Source organism: Ptychodera flava, chromosome 15, assembly GCF_041260155.1.
Source record: "Ptychodera flava strain L36383 chromosome 15, AS_Pfla_20210202, whole genome shotgun sequence".
Lineage (NCBI taxonomy): Eukaryota > Metazoa > Hemichordata > Enteropneusta > Ptychoderidae > Ptychodera > Ptychodera flava.
Window position 1 is genome coordinate 22,906,589 of NC_091942.1, and position 19,843 is coordinate 22,926,431.

At 37.8% G+C, this 19,843-nt stretch overlaps 1 protein-coding gene across 2 annotated transcripts; it reads left to right on the forward strand.

Annotated features, from left to right (window-relative positions):
- The first annotated feature begins 87 nt into the window (after positions 1–87).
- On the forward strand, positions 88–7,328 carry LOC139151569 (uncharacterized). 2 transcript variants are annotated; one of them, XM_070724462.1, is made up of 6 exons: positions 88–476; positions 1,689–1,783; positions 2,460–3,266; positions 3,912–4,122; positions 4,678–4,788; positions 5,171–7,328. In XM_070724462.1, exons 3-6 carry the CDS (start codon positions 2,865–2,867, stop codon positions 5,974–5,976), a joined length of 1,530 nt encoding a protein of 509 aa, XP_070580563.1. In that variant the 5' UTR covers positions 88–476; positions 1,689–1,783; positions 2,460–2,864; the 3' UTR covers positions 5,977–7,328. The 2 variants fall into 2 exon arrangements, with proteins under 2 accessions (XP_070580563.1, XP_070580564.1); XM_070724463.1 differs by lacking the exon at positions 1,689–1,783.
- Positions 7,329–19,843: the final 12,515 nt, after the last annotated feature.

The window sequence follows — 19,843 nt, forward strand, 5'->3', positions numbered from 1 at the left end:
CCGGTAGATTCACTACCAAAGCAACACAAAACAGAGCCCTCAAGGATAAATGGCAATCCTCTAGTCATGAAAGTATAAAATCTGATACTCTTGTCGAGTCGACTGCGGCCACAACGGCTGACGACCATTGCTATGTTGGCTCGTGCAACTCGGTTCCGGAACCCAGCAATGAAGTAGTCATATGCGAATATGATGAAGACTACGATCCTGGCGGCCAACAACCTACAGTGCCACGTGGAGAGATGGTAGGCGAATTGTTGATCTTGGTATCCTTGCAGATGGTTTATCTGGCTGCAAGCAATGCAGCATGCCGTTACGGATGACCGACACTATCGGCGAGACTCGACATGGTCTGGGTGGCTGGCTGCTTGTCAGGTGTTGCAACCTCATTTGTAATTTTGTCAACGTGGTTCCCCTTGGCCTGAGACACGGACCAAATAAAAAGATTTGGGATGTAAATACCAAACTTGCAATCGGTAAGTACGAATTTTTTACACTTTTTTTTTGTTTCATGCACGCGCGCGAGTGTCAAGTCGATCGTTTACCCAAAGCGAACGGATGGTTTGATATAAAATGTCACGCGCAAGCTGAGACCGTGTCAGTAGTGGCTTTGTTTTGTGTATTGTCACTCTTTCTGAGCAAAAAAACGATCGCCGTTTGTTTCCGCAAATCACATTGTCTCTCGATTTTCACTGTTACGTGAAATATTTCGTAGATTAGTGTCCGCAGAGAAATCTCGAGCTCTCGATGCTATGATACATTTGTGTTTGCTTAGACTCCCAAGAATTATGTCTTCATCTTTTGGTATACCCAATGTTTGTCGCTAGCCACATCTTTTCCATTGTGTTATTTCATAGGCATGATACATTCAGGTATAGGTGAGAGGAAAATTAACAATTTACTGACGTCAATCAACATACCACCAATTAGCAAAAACACAATAAAACTTAGGGAAGAGAAGTAGGCAGTGTGATAGAAGCATCAGCTAAGGAATCAACTGAAGTAGCTTTGATGAAAGAAGCAGAGGCCAACAAAGACAGGTTTACCTTAATTTAGTGATCTACAATGTCATATAACTGTATTTATTTTATAGTCTAAAGTAGATTATCTTTTGAAACAATACATTTTAATGTTGTAAAGACAATTTTAGAGTCGATACCTTTAAAAATGAAAAATTTTATATGATTTTAGTTTTTGAAAACCATATAAGCTCAGCTATTGTTACATAAACACAGAATATTCTAACCATTATAACTATTCTTTTTTTTAGTTTTGTTTGGTAAGATATACTTATTTTCCTTATATATTCTGTTGTTGTACTTTCAACATTAACTTTTTTGTTTTATGCTTTACTCTTAAAACCCATAAAATTATACAATAGCTAGTTTTTATTGTCCAACTTGCAAATTTGGTTGTTGCATTAAAATATAAAAGACAATGATATCCTCTTGTTCTACTCAATAGTATAAAATAATTTGAATTGTATATTTTTTGGCATGACAAAATACATTCCACTGTTGATTGATCAATCTAGGCCTGGATTTTAAATTCATAGTAAATATGCTGCATGACAGTTGTACTAGCTTAATCTAGAAAGGCTGTGTTGAATTGCTCAATTCTGAACAGTTGAGCATATTTTCATATGTAGGTCAGTAAAGTATTATTTTTTTATTTCATTGTACTTGTAGGGGAGATGTAATTTCCAACGACATTAGTGTTGATGTCAGTGTTGATGGTGCTTGGCAAACACGAGGTAGTGGAAGGAGTTACAACAGTTTGTCAGGTATGTGTTTTTGAAAGTTGAATTTCATCAAAAACATGTATAATCCAGAAAATATATCTGAAGCGTTCATTCTTTTGATTTACCGGAATGTATTTGTAGTTAGGAAAAGTTTAGCAATAAGCAGTAAGTGTTCAACTTGAAAAAAGCAACTATGAAATCTAAACAAGAATAAAATACAAGAGTCAATGATTTGTTTGCAAAATACTATTTGTATGGATGAGGATTTCATTTCACAGTAGTGACATATTTACCTTCCCTGATGGTCATTGTATGTCCTGTTAATGATTAGGCATTGACAGTAAAGAGACATTTTTCCTAAAAAAGAGGAGTGTCAGTGAAAAAAATTCATACAAAAACGCACTTTCCATACGCAGAGTTAAAAATTATACATGCTGGCAGGATCACAGCCATACAATGATACGTTGACATACTGGAAACCATTTAGGCACATACAGAGAGATGTTGGCAGAGATAAATCCTAATTGCTCTCTCACAGTATCTTTGTGTATGCTTAGATAACTGTTGAAAACAATGCTGTATCCACAACTAAGAGTATTATTGGCTCCTTTTTTTGGTATGTCTAACATGCTGACCCTTTTGAAACACACATTTCAGTGCCATTGACACTGTGATATTTTTAGCTAAAAGATTTAGGAAAAATTCTTTTCTCTTACAGGCCATTGTAGTATGATTGGTACCAAAAGTGGAAAAGTGCTAGGATATTCTGTGCGCTCAAAAACATGCCACATGTGTAGTACTGCAGCACGTTATGGTAAAGAGCCAAGGGAGCATGACTGTAGACACAATTGGTATGGAAGCTCAAAGGGTATGGAAGCCGATATGGTTGTTGAACTTGTAAACAATGTTCATGGTTCATCTTTGGGTACAGTACCGTATGTGTCGGAGCAGTTGTTGGTGATGAAGATTCTGCTACAATTGCTAGAGTTCACAAAGAAGTTGATGAAAGGATTGAAAAGAAGTCAGACTTTAATCACCTGAAAAAGATTCTTGGCAACAAACTATATGCCCTGCAAGCCAAACATAGAACATTAACTGTTAAAGTTATCAAATATCTACAGAAATGTTTCAGCTACATGCTGAAACAAAACCAAGGAATGCAAATGGTATCAGAATGGGCCTTAAAGCACTCTCTTTTCATCCATTTGGTGAACACCAGTACTGTGATGGTAGTTGGTGTGGTTATTTACATAAAGGAGCCAACTACAAGTTCAAATCACTTCCATATGGTCGACCACTTAATGATCCAGTCTTAAAGGAAGAACTTAATTCTGTGTTTGAAGGTTTTCAGTGTGCGGCTGATAAGTTGGCAAATACAGATAGTACCCAAGCAAATGAAAACTTCAACAACATTGTTGCTTCGAAAGCTCCCAAGTCATGCTGCTATGCTGGATCTGACAGTTTGAATTTCAGAGTTGGTGCAGCAGTTCTCCAAAAAAATGATGGTTACAGTTATGTCTCTTCGGTAAGTGATTGTGTAGTCTGTATGGCAAAATATACCCAAACATGATGTCTTTGCAGTGCACAGAAACGCTAGTTTTTCATAAGCTGACAGTAACACTGGACTGGTCATAATGTGACTCAAGTGTTATATTCCCCAGAATTACAAGCATTATTTCAAACCAGCCCAGTGATCATGTGATGTGGATCGAGTTAGCATCAATCTACACATTGCTTTAATAATGGTCGTGGCACATATTTATAGAATTTTTCAGGGACAATGATACTACTTCCTTTCATAGTATCATCAATTTGGATCTGTTTAGGATGCTATTTATATGGTTCTGCTTATCGCAAGTATACCCTGAAGTGTTGGCTTTCGGAGTTGCATTCTCACACTTTCCCTAGCCATGCAGTATAATTACTTCTATTCTATGAGTTTTTCGTAAATACAAGAAATTGTATCTTATGACCATAAATAATTTCAAACTGGAGTTGAGACAGCCCACTTCAGTTAACAACACGACAAAAAAGTATTAAAAAAATTTATACTGATGTTATTGTAAACTTGTCATTGTTTTGCCATAGGTAAATGAACGGATTGGCATGTCTCCAGGGAAGTATTACAATATACTGATGTTATTGTAAACTTGTCATTGTTTTGCCATAGGTAAATGAACGGATTGGCATGTCTCCAGGGAAGTATTGTGTGTCACGTGCGTCCTATCTGGATAATCAAGAAAGAAAGAGACGGATGAAGAGCCAGACCCGGTGTGCCAAAAAACGTCGTATCGAGCTGAAGGCAAACAAGTATTTAAAACAGAGTGTCCAAGAACTCCGTGAAGGTGACACATACACAACAGGAATTGACCTCGTTCAAAGTAATTACTTGTTTAATCTAGTCCTTGTTTATAATTGATGTGAATGAAAGTTTGGATTCAGATAGATGTAGATGAATGATTTTAGAATCAATGTAAAATAACTCTAAAGTGCTAATAGTTGAATGTTTGTATTGATATGGCTCCCTGCATATACTGATTTACCTTTCAACTCAATGTCATAAAACTGATGAAACATGTGCATGAAGGTCTGTAGTAAGTTTGACATTCATTGATGTGGTAATATTGTAAATGATCACACAAAAACCTAATGCTTACAGTATGACATGTACCATTTCATCTGCAAGTGTGCTCATAGTCATTGAGTGACCTGATATACTCTATTATTTGCTGGATGGCAATTTTGTTATTTGCATAATTGTAGAACTAGTTACTCAGTTCATGTCTGCTTAAAGTTTGATATTTGCCAAATACCTAAAACATTGAACCATGGACCATAGGTTTTACTGTTTTGTGAATATTCTATTTCATTAGAAGTAAAAACTGAATCATTCATTCCCATATTTTATCTGTATCTGCTTCTACTTTTTTATTCAGAAACCCAAGATATACAGGATATACCTTCTCATTCTGCAGAACCTGTTCAACGACCGATAGAATTGACTGATCAACCTGTAGTGTATTTTGACCTGGAGACCACTGGATTAGGTAGGTGTTGTTGTTATCAATGTGATAATATGTGGTGTTTTTTATGGCTATTGGACTGTACACACACAGATCAATCATTAAACTGAAGCACATTTTTACTGGAAACAGAACAATTCATCCATGATTCAAATTTCTGCCAGCATTGTTTTAATGATCATGACTTGCTTATCAAAATCAGCAATGGTTTACAGACAATAGGCAGATGACATTATTTTCATACCAACAATAAGCCAATCAATGCCTCAAGTGTCAGTTTCAGTTTATTACTTATCTCCCAGGGCAAAGTCTGACACAGCAAATGAAATTTTCATTGAAAGTTACTGTAATCCAAAATAACATAAACAAATCTAGCCATTTGTCATGATTTTTTTTTCTTTTTCAGCAAGAACATCACACATAACACAGCTTGCAGCTGTTGGACCAAAAGGGTGTCTGAATGTGTATGTGATACCTAGGATTCCAATAAGTGAACCAGCATCAAGAGTGACCGGTCTGGCAATGAAAAATGGAATGCTAACACAGAATGGAAAACCTGTCAGTGCAGTACCAGTAAAACAAGCATTGTTGACATTGTGTGACTTTCTTGGACCAGAACCTTGTATTCTGGTTGGACATAACATCAAGTCATTTGATTGTAGAGTTTTATATAATGCTGCTGTAGCAACAGATATGGTTGATCAATTGTCTTCACACATTGCTGGCTTTGTTGATTCATATAAAGTCTTTAAGACCTCATATCCGGAATGTGAAAAGTACTCACAAGTTGCACTCGTTTCAAAATTTGTTGGAGAAAGTTACAGTGCACATGATGCTTTAGCAGATGTGAAAGCTTTGAAAAAACTTATTGAAAAGGTGCAGCCATCTTTCGATGAGTTTACATTTACATGGGAGTTTGTCAGGGAGTCTGTAGAGCATGCAAAGGTAACAAGCCAAAACATGCAAACCTTACATCCTCTTGAACTCAAAGGGTGTATAAGTAAATGTATGTGTAAGAAAATTGCAAGCAGTGGCCTTGCTATGGGCCATTTAGAGCTTGCATTCCACAGGAAAGGTGAAGAAGGCATTGAATCATTGTTGAAAGAGAAAAATCAAAATAGAAAAGAAAGGGTGACAAAATCCAAAAAAGTTATCAATAATATTTGTAAATTTTTTTCTCACAGAATCAATACTGTTTGTCCAGCATCATAACTTTGAAATTTATGGAAAACTCCATGCTGACTTGTATTAGATATTTGATTACTTTAATTGTTAAAGTTCTCCTGACATGACAAACCCATCTCAATGGTATTAGCAAACTTAAGTATAAATAATAAGTGAAATACATTCATTACTGTTGAAAACTATTCTTGACCCGAGAATGAATACTCTTTCACCCAATAACAGCAATTTGAAAGACCCTACCTAAAGTGATGTTACAAATACTGAAGTGACGCAAATACAAACACAGTACCGATGAGCCTAGCCAAGACTGTAGACGTCCATAGAATTTGGAAGATTATCTTGTACAAAAAGTTCTGACATGCCAAATTGCTGTATATGTATTGCAGTAGACTATAGTCTATAGAAGCTATTGGGATGGGTATCCGTCCGGCGTCCGTCATCAGTATGTATGTATGTATGTATGTATGTACGTTTGTGATGTGTCTGTATACTCAAATATCTTGAGAACCGCAGTACTTACTAATTTGATATTTATCTTAATGTAATATATTGAAATTATGATGAAATCTTCAATTTTGTATTTTTGCAGCTAATTTTGCCATTTTTGGTCAGGCCATCCTGAAATGAGCTATCAAATATATCCACCTACTTCATCAATACATGTGTCACAAAAAGTTATTCTCTACAGAACACAGCAGAGCTTTGTCGACTGTTGGGTCCCTTGTTTTTTCAAAACAGCTGGTATAAATTTACAGGTCCCTAGGATGATCTTAGTGAGATAATTTCATACAGTCAGGAAATGCTCGATTTTGTATCCATGTCTATAGTAGCTTCAGGGACATTGGCCCTATGTTTTTCTCAGCTGGTTTGGAAATGTCACTCATGTCAACACTCTGTTCACTATCATAGTCATACCAGTATTCCAATTACAAATTTTTCTCATGACTTCAAATCATTTTACACATTTGAATATCTATTTGCATATAAACCAGTCATTCAGAGATCATTTACAGGTCATGCAGAGCTGTTGAGACAGTACTGAAAGATTTTGTAGAATATTTATTGTACATACTACTCTTGGCATTATGGCATCTAACTATGCCTTACTAAACAATGTATTGTACATGTACCTTGATGCCTTACTAAACAATGTATTGTACCTTGAAATACTTTTAGTGTGTATACACAGTTGTTTTGGTGTTGATGATTCATTCTTCATCTTTTAATCACTCCGGAGCAAATAAATAAATACAGCATAATATTTATAAAATATTGATATAAAATATTTATTATATAATATTGATTATATAAGAAGATATCATACTATGATGTAAGCATATATGAAGTAAGCAATAAAGCAACATTATCAATCAGTCAAACGCTGCTTATGCTCTTTTTCTACACTTGTGTAAAGGACACCCTGTAACTCAAAAAATAACACTTGAAACTTCCTCAATATTTGTTGATATATAACCAATGCAACAACGTAAGCAAAATCAGAAAATGACAATATTGTCTGATAATTTTTGAGCATGTACCTAGCCAAACCCACTTTTCCCTCTTGTTTTTGTTGACATAATTGATCAAAGAAACAATATATTCAAAAATCAGGTTTTGAGCATGTTCCTTTGCTGAAAGTGTCAAAATGTGAGAAAAAGGCCCTTTTTGGTTGAAAAAACATGGGGTAGGGGTACCTTAGGGACCCTCAAACTTCAAAAGTAATGGGGAACCCCCCTTTTTCTGTCAATATTTATTGATATAATTGATCAGAGCATATTATATTAAAAAATGACAATATTCCCTGACAGGTTTTGACCATGTTTCTTGATGAAAATATGAAAAAAGGCCCTATTCAGCTGAGGGAAAAAACATGGGTTAGGGGTAATATAGGACCCCCTAACTCAAAAAGTAGCACGGGGACCCCCCTTTTTCTGTTTATTTTTGTTGACGTAATTGTTCAGAGCACAATATATTCAAAAATCAGAAAAATGACAATATTCCCTGACGGGTTTTGAGCATGATCCTTGCTGAAATTATCAAAATGGGAGAAAAAGGCCCCTTTGTAGTTGAAAAAACATGGGGTAGGGGTAATATAGGACCCCCTAACTCAAAAAGTAGCACGGGGACCCCCCTTTTTCTGTTTATTTTTGTTGACGTAATTGTTCAAAGCACAATATATTCAAAAATCAGAAAAATGACAATATTCCCTGACAGGTTTTGAGCATGATCCTTGCTGAAATTATCAAAATGGGAGAAAAAGGCCCCTTTGTAGTTGAAAAAACATGGGTAGGGGTAATATAGGACCCCCTAACTCAAAAAGTAGCACGGGGACCCCCCTTTTTCTGTTTATTTTTGTTGACGTAATTGTTCAGAGCACAATATATTCAAAAATCAGAAAAATGACAAAATTCCCTGATAGGTTTTGAGCATGATCCTTGCTGAAATTATCAAAATGGGAAAAAAGACCCCTTTGTAGTTGAAAAAACATGGGGTAGGGGTAATATAGGACCCCCTAACTCAAAAAGTAGCACGGGGACCCCCCTTTTTCTGTTTATTTTTATTGACGTAATTGTTCAGAGCACAATATATTTAAAAATCAGAAAAATGACAATATTCCCTGATAGGTTTTGAGCATGATCCTTGCTGAAATTATCAAAATGGGAAAAAAGACCCCTTTGTAGTTGAAAAAACATGGGGTAGGGGTAATATAGGACCCCCTAACTCAAAAAGTAGCACGGGGACCCCCCTTTTTCTGTTTATTTTTGTTGACGTAATTGTTCAGAGCACAATATATTTAAAAATCAGAAAAATGACAATATTCCCTGATAGGTTTTGAGCATATTCTTTACTGAAAGTATCAATATGGGAGGAAAAGGCCCCTTAACACTTGAAATAGCATGGTTAAGGGTACTTTAGGACCCCCTAACTCAAAAAGTAGCACGGGGACCCCCCTTTTTCTATTTATTTTTGTTGACATAATTGTTCAGAGAACAATATATTCAAAAATCAAAAAAATGACAATATTCCCTGACAGGTTTTGAGCATGATCCTTGCTGAAATTATCAAAATGGGAGAAAAAGGCCCTTTCTACTTGAAAAAGCATGGGTAAGGGGTAATATAGGACCCCCGAACTCAAAGAGTAGCATGGGAACCCCCCTTTTTCTGTTTATTTTTGTTGACATAATTGTTCAGAGCACAATATATTCAACAATCAGGAAAATGACAATATTCCCTGACGGGTTTTGAGCATGATCCTTGCTGAAATTATCAAAATGGGAGAAAAAGGCCCCTTTGTAGTTGAAAAAACATGGGGTAGGGGTAATATAGGACCCCCTAACTCAAAAAGTAGCACGGGGACCCCCCTTTTTCTGTTTATTTTTGTTGACGTAATTGTTCAGAGCACAATATATTCAAAAATCAGAAAAATGACAATATTCCCTGATAGGTTTTGAGCATGATCCTTGCTGAAATTATCAAAATGGGAAAAAAGACCCCTTTGTAGTTGAAAAACATGGGTAGGGTACTATAGGACCCCCTAACTCAAAAAGTAGCACGGGGACCCCCCTTTTTCTGTTTATTTTTATTGACATAATTGTTCAGAGCACAATATATTCAAAAATCAGGAAAATGACAATATTCCCTGACGGGTTTTGAGCATGATCCTTGCTGAAATTATCAAAATGGGAGAAAAAGGCCCCTTTGTAGTTGAAAAAACATGGGGTAGGGGTAATATAGGACCCCCTAACTCAAAAAGTAGCACGGGGACCCCCCTTTTTCTGTTTATTTTTGTTGACGTAATTGTTCAGAGCACAATATATTTAAAAATCAGAAAAATGACAATATTCCCTGATAGGTTTTGAGCATATTCTTTACTGAAAGTATCAATATGGGAGGAAAAGGCCCCTTAACACTTGAAATAGCATGGTTAAGGGTACTTTAGGACCCCCTAACTCAAAAAGTAGCACGGGGACCCCCCTTTTTCTATTTATTTTTGTTGACATAATTGTTCAGAGAACAATATATTCAAAAATCAAAAAAATGACAATATTCCCTGACAGGTTTTGAGCATGATCCTTGCTGAAATTATCAAAATGGGAGAAAAAGGCCCCTTTGTAGTTGAAAAAACATGGGGTAGGGGTAATATAGGACCCCCTAACTCAAAAAGTAGCACGGGGACCCCCCTTTTTCTGTTTATTTTTGTTGACGTAATTGTTCAGAGCACAATATATTTTAAAATCAGAAAAATGACAATATTCCCTGATAGGTTTTGAGCATATTCTTTGCTGAAAGTATCAATATGGGAGAAAAAGGCCCCTTAACACTTGAAAAAACATGGGGTAGGGGTAATATAGGACCCCCTAACTCAAAAAGTAGCACGGGGACCCCCCTTTTTCTATTTATTTTTGTGGACATAATTGTTCAGAAAACAATATATGCAAAAATCAGAAAAATGACAATATTCCCTGATAGGTTTTGAGCCAGATCTTTACTGAAACCATAAAAACATACGAACAAAAGGCCTCTCAGTAGTTGAAAAAGCATGTGGTTAGGGTGCTTTAGGAGCCCCTTACCCTAAAAGTAGCAAGGGAACCCCCCTTTTTCTTTTGATATTTGTTTATATAATTGATCAGAGCAAAACATATGAAAAAAATAAAAAAATTGACAATATTCCCTCACAAGATTTGCGCATGTTCTTTGCTGAAAGTATCAAAATGTGAGAAAAGGCCCCTTAACGCTTGAAATAGCATGGGTTAGGGGTACTTTAGGACCCCCTAACTCAAAAAGTAGCACGGGAACCCCCCTTTTTCTGTTTATTTTTGTTGATATAATTGATCAGGCCACAACATATGCAAAAATCAGGAAATTGACAATACTTTTAATTTTGAGTAGACCTCCACCTTAAAACATGAGGAGTGATGAAGCGATTCGAATGTCAGAAGAACGTTTAACATTGAGGAGATATAAGGAAAGTGTAATGTTTACATAAGCAAAGACATTCTTACTGGTACATATCTGTACGTCTGTGAACGAAATAGACTTGATGAATGTTTAAACTGTCGCAATAGGTACAAACTTGGACTGATCTGTTTCAGGGAGCCAATTTGACTGCAGAGAGGTACATTTATACATTGTAAGTGCTTTTACTTTACATTTCTACAGACAAGTATTTTTTAACTATTCATATTTCTTGAACACAAAATGCAAGCCATCTAGTTTCGTTCATTTCGTCTGTAGTCAGTGTTTGACAAAATCTGCCAATATAACGTGTATCTTCATGCCTCATACTTTGCTTATTTTTTGAACTGTATACTGTGCATTCCCCCTTTTCCCCTTCTTATCCACAATAAGGGCCACTGATACGTCTTTCAGTTCACCGGTTATCTTCTCATTGTGACTTTTGGTCGGTAAGTTTTCAATGCAATCTGTGGTTAAACCAGAGATAGCTGATACATGGCGATCAAATAATGTTGTCAAACAAATTTGTTGTCATTTGGCGGGTCGACCTCGCCACCCACTTTGTAGCGATTTAAATAAATCTTCTCAACTTTTGTGAGTTTACCCAAGGAAAACAGATCATTAGTATGTATGCTACAACTGAAAGCAAAAATTATAGTTCTAGCTATTTTACGTTTTGCTGCACGTCGATATTTCAAGACCACCCTTTCGCCGTATTTTATCCCTCACTGCAGTGGCGGTCAGCGTAACGAAAACGAGGCTCTCTAGCACGAACTTTTATGCAAATTTCATAGGCTCCTTTCAGACTGTTAAACCGTAAAAATATTTCATAGAGTAAAAGGTATTAGAGAAGTTTACACAAATGGTTATTCTCAGTGCAAGGGCGAGATACTTTGATTAAGCTCAATTAATAATAATAATATTTGGTTCTTATATAGCGCACATATCCACAAGTAGATGTGATCAAGGCGCTTCACAATTATTATTACCCCTGGTCACTGGACCTAATATGATACCACTCAACTCCCTGGGAGCAGACAACAGCTCACATGTGCAGCCAATAAGCGCAGCAGAGCTAAACGCACACATAACAACCTCTGTCCTACCAGGTACCCATCACTCCTGGGTGGGAGAAGCAATGAGGAATAAGTGCCTTGCCCAAGGACACAACACCACAGCCATGCCGGGGCTCGAACTCACCATCCTTTGATCGTGAGTCCACTGCTCTAGCCACTGGCCCATGATGCCTCCTCCAATTGATGTTAATTCTTTATAATTTATATATTATTATTATTAAAAACTTCTTTAAAGCGCACTAGACATACGTCTGAACGCGCCGTACATGACTGAAGTGACAACAAAGATTGTTTTTAAAAAGTCACAAATATCACAAAGAACTGTGGAAATGAAGTAAAAACAGCGTAAAAGGAGCAAATGTAGAAATCACAGTTGATAAAACCCAGTAAAAATGTATGTCTTCAAAGCGCGTTTAAAACATTCAACATTTTCTGCAGAGCGAATCTTTGATGGCAACGAATTCCTGAGGAAAAATGAATGAATAGAAAAGGCCCTCTGGCCATAGGACTTATTATACTTCAATCCCTTTAGGTGGGACTAAACGTAACTTTTTGTTGGACCGGATGTTTCTTGCAGGAACATACAACCCTCAATTAAGTCGCTCAAGTACATGGCGCAATGCCATTAATAATTTTGAAAGTTCTTAACAAAACCTTGTATCTTATTCGAGCTTCGATTAGAAGCCAATGCAAGTCGCTCAACACAGGTGCAATATGACCATATTTGCGTGATTAAGAGACGAGACATGCAGCAGCATTTTGAATTGACTGCACTCGAGAAAGCTCATACTCCGTACAATAGACTATTGCAGCAGTCCGACATGAAGCCGTCACTGTTCAGCCTAACACCAAGACTCCGCAGAGTTGGAGGGTTTGATGTCAAAGTCACCAATCCTGACGGATTGGCCATCACTGACACCTCCGACTTGAGTCTTGATGAGAAGTGGATAACCTTTTAATATCAACATGTGACTTCACCCAGATCCGAATGTTCCGAATTCAATGTTCGAGACACGAGCGAACGTCAGCCGGTTTATTGCAAAGGACATAAATTTGACTATCATCAGCGTATAACATACATTCAAGGCCGTGCTCCGCGGTTCAGGGCAATGACCAAAACGGTAGTCATTGAAAGACGTCACCGATGAAGTATGTTGACCCAAACAGCTGTAGAACAAATTACGTCATATGGTAGAATCGTTCTGCAGGCCGCGTTTCACTGCGCTTGGCCTCAAATCACGGCCGATTTTTTCAAGACGATGCGAGTAACACGTTCATCGGTGTGATTTTCGATGAGATGGTTGAATTTGAGATCCAACTAGGTATATGGGAGTGTAGTTCTGTGTACCTATTACTCGAGTTTCACGCATACAAGCGATCGTCAGATAGGTAGGTCAGATTAAAATCTACCTATCTGACGATCGCGTGTAAGCTCATGCGTGAAACTCGAGTAATAGGTACCACACATACTTGGTGTGTTCTCATATTTATTGTATATATATATATATATATATATATATATATATATATATATATATATATATATATATATATATATATATGTGTAGTATGCGAGGCCCTACATATGTAAAATTCGTGCAGCTGTAACTCTGGTCGAGGCTGGATATAAACTATAAACTTTTCGAGGCTGTATGTATGTGTGTGTGTATGTAGGTAGGTAGGTGCAGACGTATGATGTATGTGTATATGTATTTATTCTAAATGTATGAATGAATACAAAACATGCTTGCGCGTATGTTTATGTGTATGTATACGTATGCATACATATGTGTGGCCAATGTAACTTATGTGTATACAAATATTGAAAATTCCTCTTTATATACATTTTCCATCTGTTATATCTCGTAAATAACCGTGATTGTGTAAATTCTATTTTTTTACATATGGCGCCTCTATACCCACAGTCAAAATTTTTTTCCCAGCCCACTGAAAAAAAAAATGAAATTTCTTCCCGCCAACAGTAAATGTCGGTTTTTTCTCCCAGCTTGGTGATTAGTTTTGAAATTTGCCCATCCGCTGAAAAACTGCGCACGAACACCTTTTTTCACGAACGGCTTAGTTAACGGCACCTGAAATCGACAGCTTTTTTGATGGCAACTCCTTTTCGAATCGTCACGTGTTACTGCAATATTTATCGGCTCGACTCTTAGTTGCCAAAGAACACAGCACATGGTAAGACAGACATCTGCTTTACACCGCATACCTGGTGTAATACAACTAGAGATTTCCGATGTCATCTTCTATAGCCGTTACACCAAGTCTGTTTTCAGTTTGTGCACACTAGAAAACAGACTTTGAAAACTAAAGGTCCAGGCTGCATCCTACTGAAATTCGGGTATTTCAAATGCATCTAAAGCCTGCTTCTTAGGTGCATTCCTATACGGTCAGAATTACTAACGGACTATGGACCACGCACGTAATTGAAACTATAAATAGAACGCATAGATTCCTTTCTCGAGGGAAGTGTCACTAACCTCAGAGGAGGGGTCAACACAATGGTTTATCGCAATATCTTAAACATTTCTGTGATACAATCCAAATTTTCGAAGAGAAACAATTCAAATAAATTCTGCCATTTTGACGGAGGACACCTGGAAGACCTAGTAAAAGACCAAATTCTACATCGGTGTCTGGCTGAGACCTGATCGTGAACGCGGCACTGATACAAGTATGTTGCACTTTATCTCCAATAAATTTGACGATGGGAAGTTGTAAATCATTGAAGACCTGAATACAGAATCCGTCGCTCGCGGCTAGTGGGCAAGTTGGAGTATTAGCTGTGGAAACTCAGCTATCTGCGACGGGGTAGCGGGTCATCAAAAGGTCAACTCCGCCACGATTACGGGTTGACTTTTTGATGACCCGCATAAACACACGCTACCCATGCTAGCCCGCCACAATAGCTGCGTTTCCACAGCTATACTTGGAGCAACTTCAACATATTTGTTCATAAACTATGAACCTGGCATGGTGTTTTGATACTCTCACAGTGTACAAAATTATACCTTTTAGTCGGTGCCTGTATGTCTAGTAACACAGTCTCACAAAAACATAATTTTTCACGTTTTTCACGGTTTACTCTACCCCACCTGCATACATGTACATTGAGTTCATTTTAGTTCTGTCAATGACGCCGTCAGTGTTTATGAGGTCAAAATGAATATTACCTTCTCGTTTTGATCGTTTCCCTCTCTTCATTGGACGTTTGCGACGTTTGCTTCTCATTATGGTTGTGGAACTGTTAGACACCGTTCAAGTGGATTACACTACGTGTCCCGAAGCGCGGATAAATGTCGCTTTCGGAACACATCCAGGTTTCCCGCCAAAGACTGATTTTAAGCGCGAAATACGGGATCACGTGATCCCTTATATAAAAACAATCTTGTTCCTCTTCATAATACCGGGGGGGGGGCCTGAAGGAATTCGAGGGAGCACTTGAACGTTCTTAGGGGATTTGAAAAGTTTGCATCGGGGCTGAGGGGATGTGAAAATATTTTGGTTATATAATTTTACATTTTCATATTTCATGGTTTGTTAGGCTAGTCATAGTATTTCACATAATTGTATCACAGAGTAGTGAGCGCTAAACGATCTTTAATACTTTAGTGAAAGGGTTTTAGGGTTTTTGGTTGTTGTTGTTGTTGTTTTCGTTTTTTCAATGTGATATCGCGGATACTTTGGCCCAGAGGGTGGTAGATATAGGAACATGGATGTCCATGATAGGAACCAATCGCTATCCGACTTTGGTGGGGTGGAAGAACAGTATAGGAGCTCGGTGCGGCATGCCATGCCATGGGGACATGTACAGGTTTTACGTCTGTACAACCTAATCTACCAACTTGAAGCTGTGCGTCGGCATGAATCGTGGGGCTCGTCCGTTTCTTTTTATGCCAAGTTCTGTGTCCGCGTCGTTTCTTGAGTTAATTAGCCTAATGCAAGAAGAGTCGGTTTATATGCCCGAAGGGTGCATTGCACAATTGATAAAAGACACTGGTTTCAAGGTTGACTGGCAGGGGTGAACCCAACGGAGGACATCATATCATCGATTATGTTGTCGCATTTAGACATGCCGTAATCTATAAGAAAGTGTAATAACGCACCAAAACCATTTTCGGGATCATCGGCCCAATGATCGTCAAAAACTACAAATGTCTATCCAAAGGGTAAACATTTTCCATGGTGATATCACAATACTCTGCAATCTCTGTGGTGGCGTTTTGCACTAAGTCCCATGTCAACACTCTCTACTCTGTCCACTGCTACTTCAAAATAGCTTACAATTGCTCTCCTTTGTCCAGCGTGTGTGCCACTGAAGTACATGCAGTCATGTTCCATTTGCGAAAGATAGCTATATGCGGACATCCCTTGTACTGCTCACTCATGATTTGGTCAAATCCATGCCAGATACATTTAGCAACTATAAGCTTATACTTCACCAGCTTTCGAGCAACCCTCATGTCCGTCTCTGGGTCAGGTACACACGTCGGAGCCAAATCTGAAAAAGGGGAAACACATGTCAACATGAACATTCAATGCGCTGCACGGCTAGTATCCGTGTCTTGACAGCCTCATCAACAACTCGCACAATAAATGTCAATCCGCTCAAATTGGCGCATGTGTAGCCATCTTTGTCATTTCTTGACAAAACAACACCGAGTTTAGTTTTTTGTCGTTTTACGTCGACTATAATTTGTCTGACGTTAAAATCTCGGGGAAGAAAATCCAATACAATAATAAGAATCAGACAAAATTGATGTACTTGTCAAATTTTCATTCCTTTTGCTTTCAATTTTATCGCTTACACTGTGAAGTTTCTTATCCGTACATGTACATGTATACGAAACCAAATGAACTTTGGACGCACGTATATCACCGGGGTAGGCAATTTTTTCACTTTAATTCAATGTTGACTTAGTTCCAAGGAAGAAAGGAGGGCTCCACCCTACATACAACACTTCTCTTAACCTTATCACCATCTCTACTTCATTTTCGGGTACAAGTTTTAAGTATTACTTTCGCTGACTTATTCTAGCCGGGCTATATAGATCCTTTTGCAACGTCAAGTGACTTTGAAGATAAGCTAGGGGGCCTATGCCAAATATGAACCTAGTCTCATCTTTTCTACCTATTCTTGGTGTTGCCGATATATTTTGTGAGTCATCAACTCGTCTGACCTTGAATGGCTTCTTCGTTTCTGTAACCACGGGGTCCAGCTGTCAGTCCCCTCGGATGGGAGAGGGCGGGGAGGGATGAGTTTTTGTGCAACGGTTTACTTTGATTTTGTTAATTTTGACTGATATTTCAAATAAAGATTTCAACTCCAAACCGTCTGACTGCTTTCTTTATTACTACAAGTAATTTTATTATTTTGACTGTAAGATTTCGACTCCAAACCGTCTGACTGCTTTCTTTATTACCTACAAGTCCATATCTCCTCTCCAACCTATGTACATAGCAATGTAATTGCTCCTCAGTCATTGCAAACTGCTAATCAGCTGTCGGATTAATTGATTAAGTAAACACCACAGGTGGTAAGGCTACATATCAGAACGTCGCAACGTAGTATATTAACTCAAAGCATAAACTACACTTTTACAAACTACCCGGTCTACGTAACGCTTGTGCTCTTGCACCACTCGACACACCAACTGCCGAAAAAATCGAGTTTTTTTACACTGAAAACGTTGAGGGCGGACATGAAACTTTCACTGGGAATAGATTTTACCCGAATGCTTATGATGAATTGCATTCTAGATTTTTTACTTCTTGTGCAATGGTCAGTTTAAAAATTAAAGTTTGACTCCCGCCGTTGAGCGGCACAAAGTGCCACCATGACCCAAAAAAGAGGTCGTTCTGTGACCTCTGAGAAGAGTAGGTCACTGCACTGTGTTGAGTTTTCGGGCGTATTTCTCGCCGTGAAACCATCTATGTGCAAATTCCGTGTATCAAATTATACTGAAAATTAATTTTTAATTGTGATATGCAGCAACGGAATATTGTTTGATCTGGTTTACGATTTTAATTACCGATTTTCCATACATATATATTGTACATTAAGCCTCACTTTTTTTTAAGGACAAACGTCTGAAACATGTCTTCAAACCCTATGCTTTTTTATCTACAACTGTTTAAATATATCTTTATTCATCTTTTTATATTTAATTTCAAATCTCTCACTGGGAATACCTTCGGTACAAGAATTAGAAGAAGCAATCGAGTTTCCCCCAAGACAACGTGTACTATGACAACATTCGGCGTATTTCAAGATCGATCGGACATGGCCGAAACGAACTTGTATATGTATATGTATATGTATATGTATACGTCCAGTTATTGTCGCCTGATATTAATCGACAGGAAGCCATGTGTTAATGGTTGTGTGTGAAAACTTTGTTGACTATGTGAAATAAGTCGAAAACCGTTGTCCGAAGTTTAAGAGTGCGATCGGATATCGCAACCGCTCGAGTTCGAGTTCGATCTGCACACAGCCTTGCTGTAACTGTTGTGTTGGTTGGATCCGGCCTAAGTTGAAGACTCACGGAGTACGCGCTGCACATGACATGGCACCCGTTCTAGCTATCGACACGATCATCCGTTGCTAAAATCCAGTCGCCATCTAATAATAAACAACCAATGATATCGTGTTCGCGACCTCAATATTTCACCTTTTCGAGACTCAAACTGACAAAACATTGCATCAGAGTATAACAAACAAAATCGCAGCATAAAACATACAACAACACTTCTTATAGTTCTATCGCTATAGTCTGCCCTTTTCTCATCGATTACATGGTGGTGCGGCATACGGAAATGCAGAGGGTGGTATGCGGGTTATTATAGCCATTCTCAGTGATTGTGTACGAATTTCGCTCGGCTGAAGTATTTTTTTTTCTATTTTCTTTTCATTCTGTCTGTTACCTTGTCATTTTTCTCTTCTCTCTCACTCTTCTTTCCCAATTTTTCGTCTCTTCCGGCGAAATTCATTGCATTTTGACAATCTCCACCGATCCAACACCATTGAAAAACTAACACCCGTATCCGCTGTCTCCAAACCAAACACAGCGCTACAGTTAGTTTTCATGATTTTGAAGACTTAGTGCTAGTTGCAACCTAAATCATATATCAACAGCCATAAGGAATACATTAAAAGGGGCAGCATATTTATTTAATTTTAATGACGCAAACGCATGACATTTCATAAATTCAATCTTCATACCTAGATTAGTAAGAAATTTGACCCATAAACATGTGGCAAAAGTGTAAATGTATGCTAAACTGCAATATATAATGAAATACGTTAGCATTTTCAGTTCATATCTGGTTCTTACTTGCCGACACGATGATCATGCAAATCAGCGGGGAATGCTCATAATTGACAAGACCACCGTTTCAATAAGTAAGAAAAACTACCTATCGACACGATCATGATGTCATATCGACACGATGATCGTGTCGATTATGGGATTTTTGGCATACCGGCTCGATGATTGTGCATATAATCGGAAAATGTATCTTATCGACACGATCATCGTGTCAATAAGCAAAAAAAGAAACGTTTATCGACACGACCATCGTGTCGATAGGTATGAAAGATGACACATCACCTGGGCGCGATTGGTCACGCTAAGACGACGTTTTGACTTATTTGATTTAAAGTCTGGTGCCATTGTATTAACATAAATGAAAAAAAGGATGTCTTTCATCATCCTTCTGTTTTATTCTATGTGAACATTTGAGGACTGGGGCATTGTAACGACTTGGGTCATCGAAATTTAAAATCGAAAATGTCAAAACAAGTGTTTTAGAATATGATATGTCAAGAATCACGATATCAGAAGGGG

Excerpts from the sequence above, each read along its gene's own strand:
- LOC139151569 (XM_070724462.1), top strand. The coding sequence starts at position 2,865 with ATGTTTCAGCTACATGCTGAAACAAAACCAAGGAATGCAAATGGTATC. Across the intron at positions 3,267-3,911 it reads GTTACAGTTATGTCTCTTCG|GTAAATGAACGGATTGGCAT; the intron begins GTAAGTGATTGT and ends GTTTTGCCATAG. Across the intron at positions 4,123-4,677 it reads AGGAATTGACCTCGTTCAAA|AAACCCAAGATATACAGGAT; the intron begins GTAATTACTTGT and ends TTTTTTATTCAG.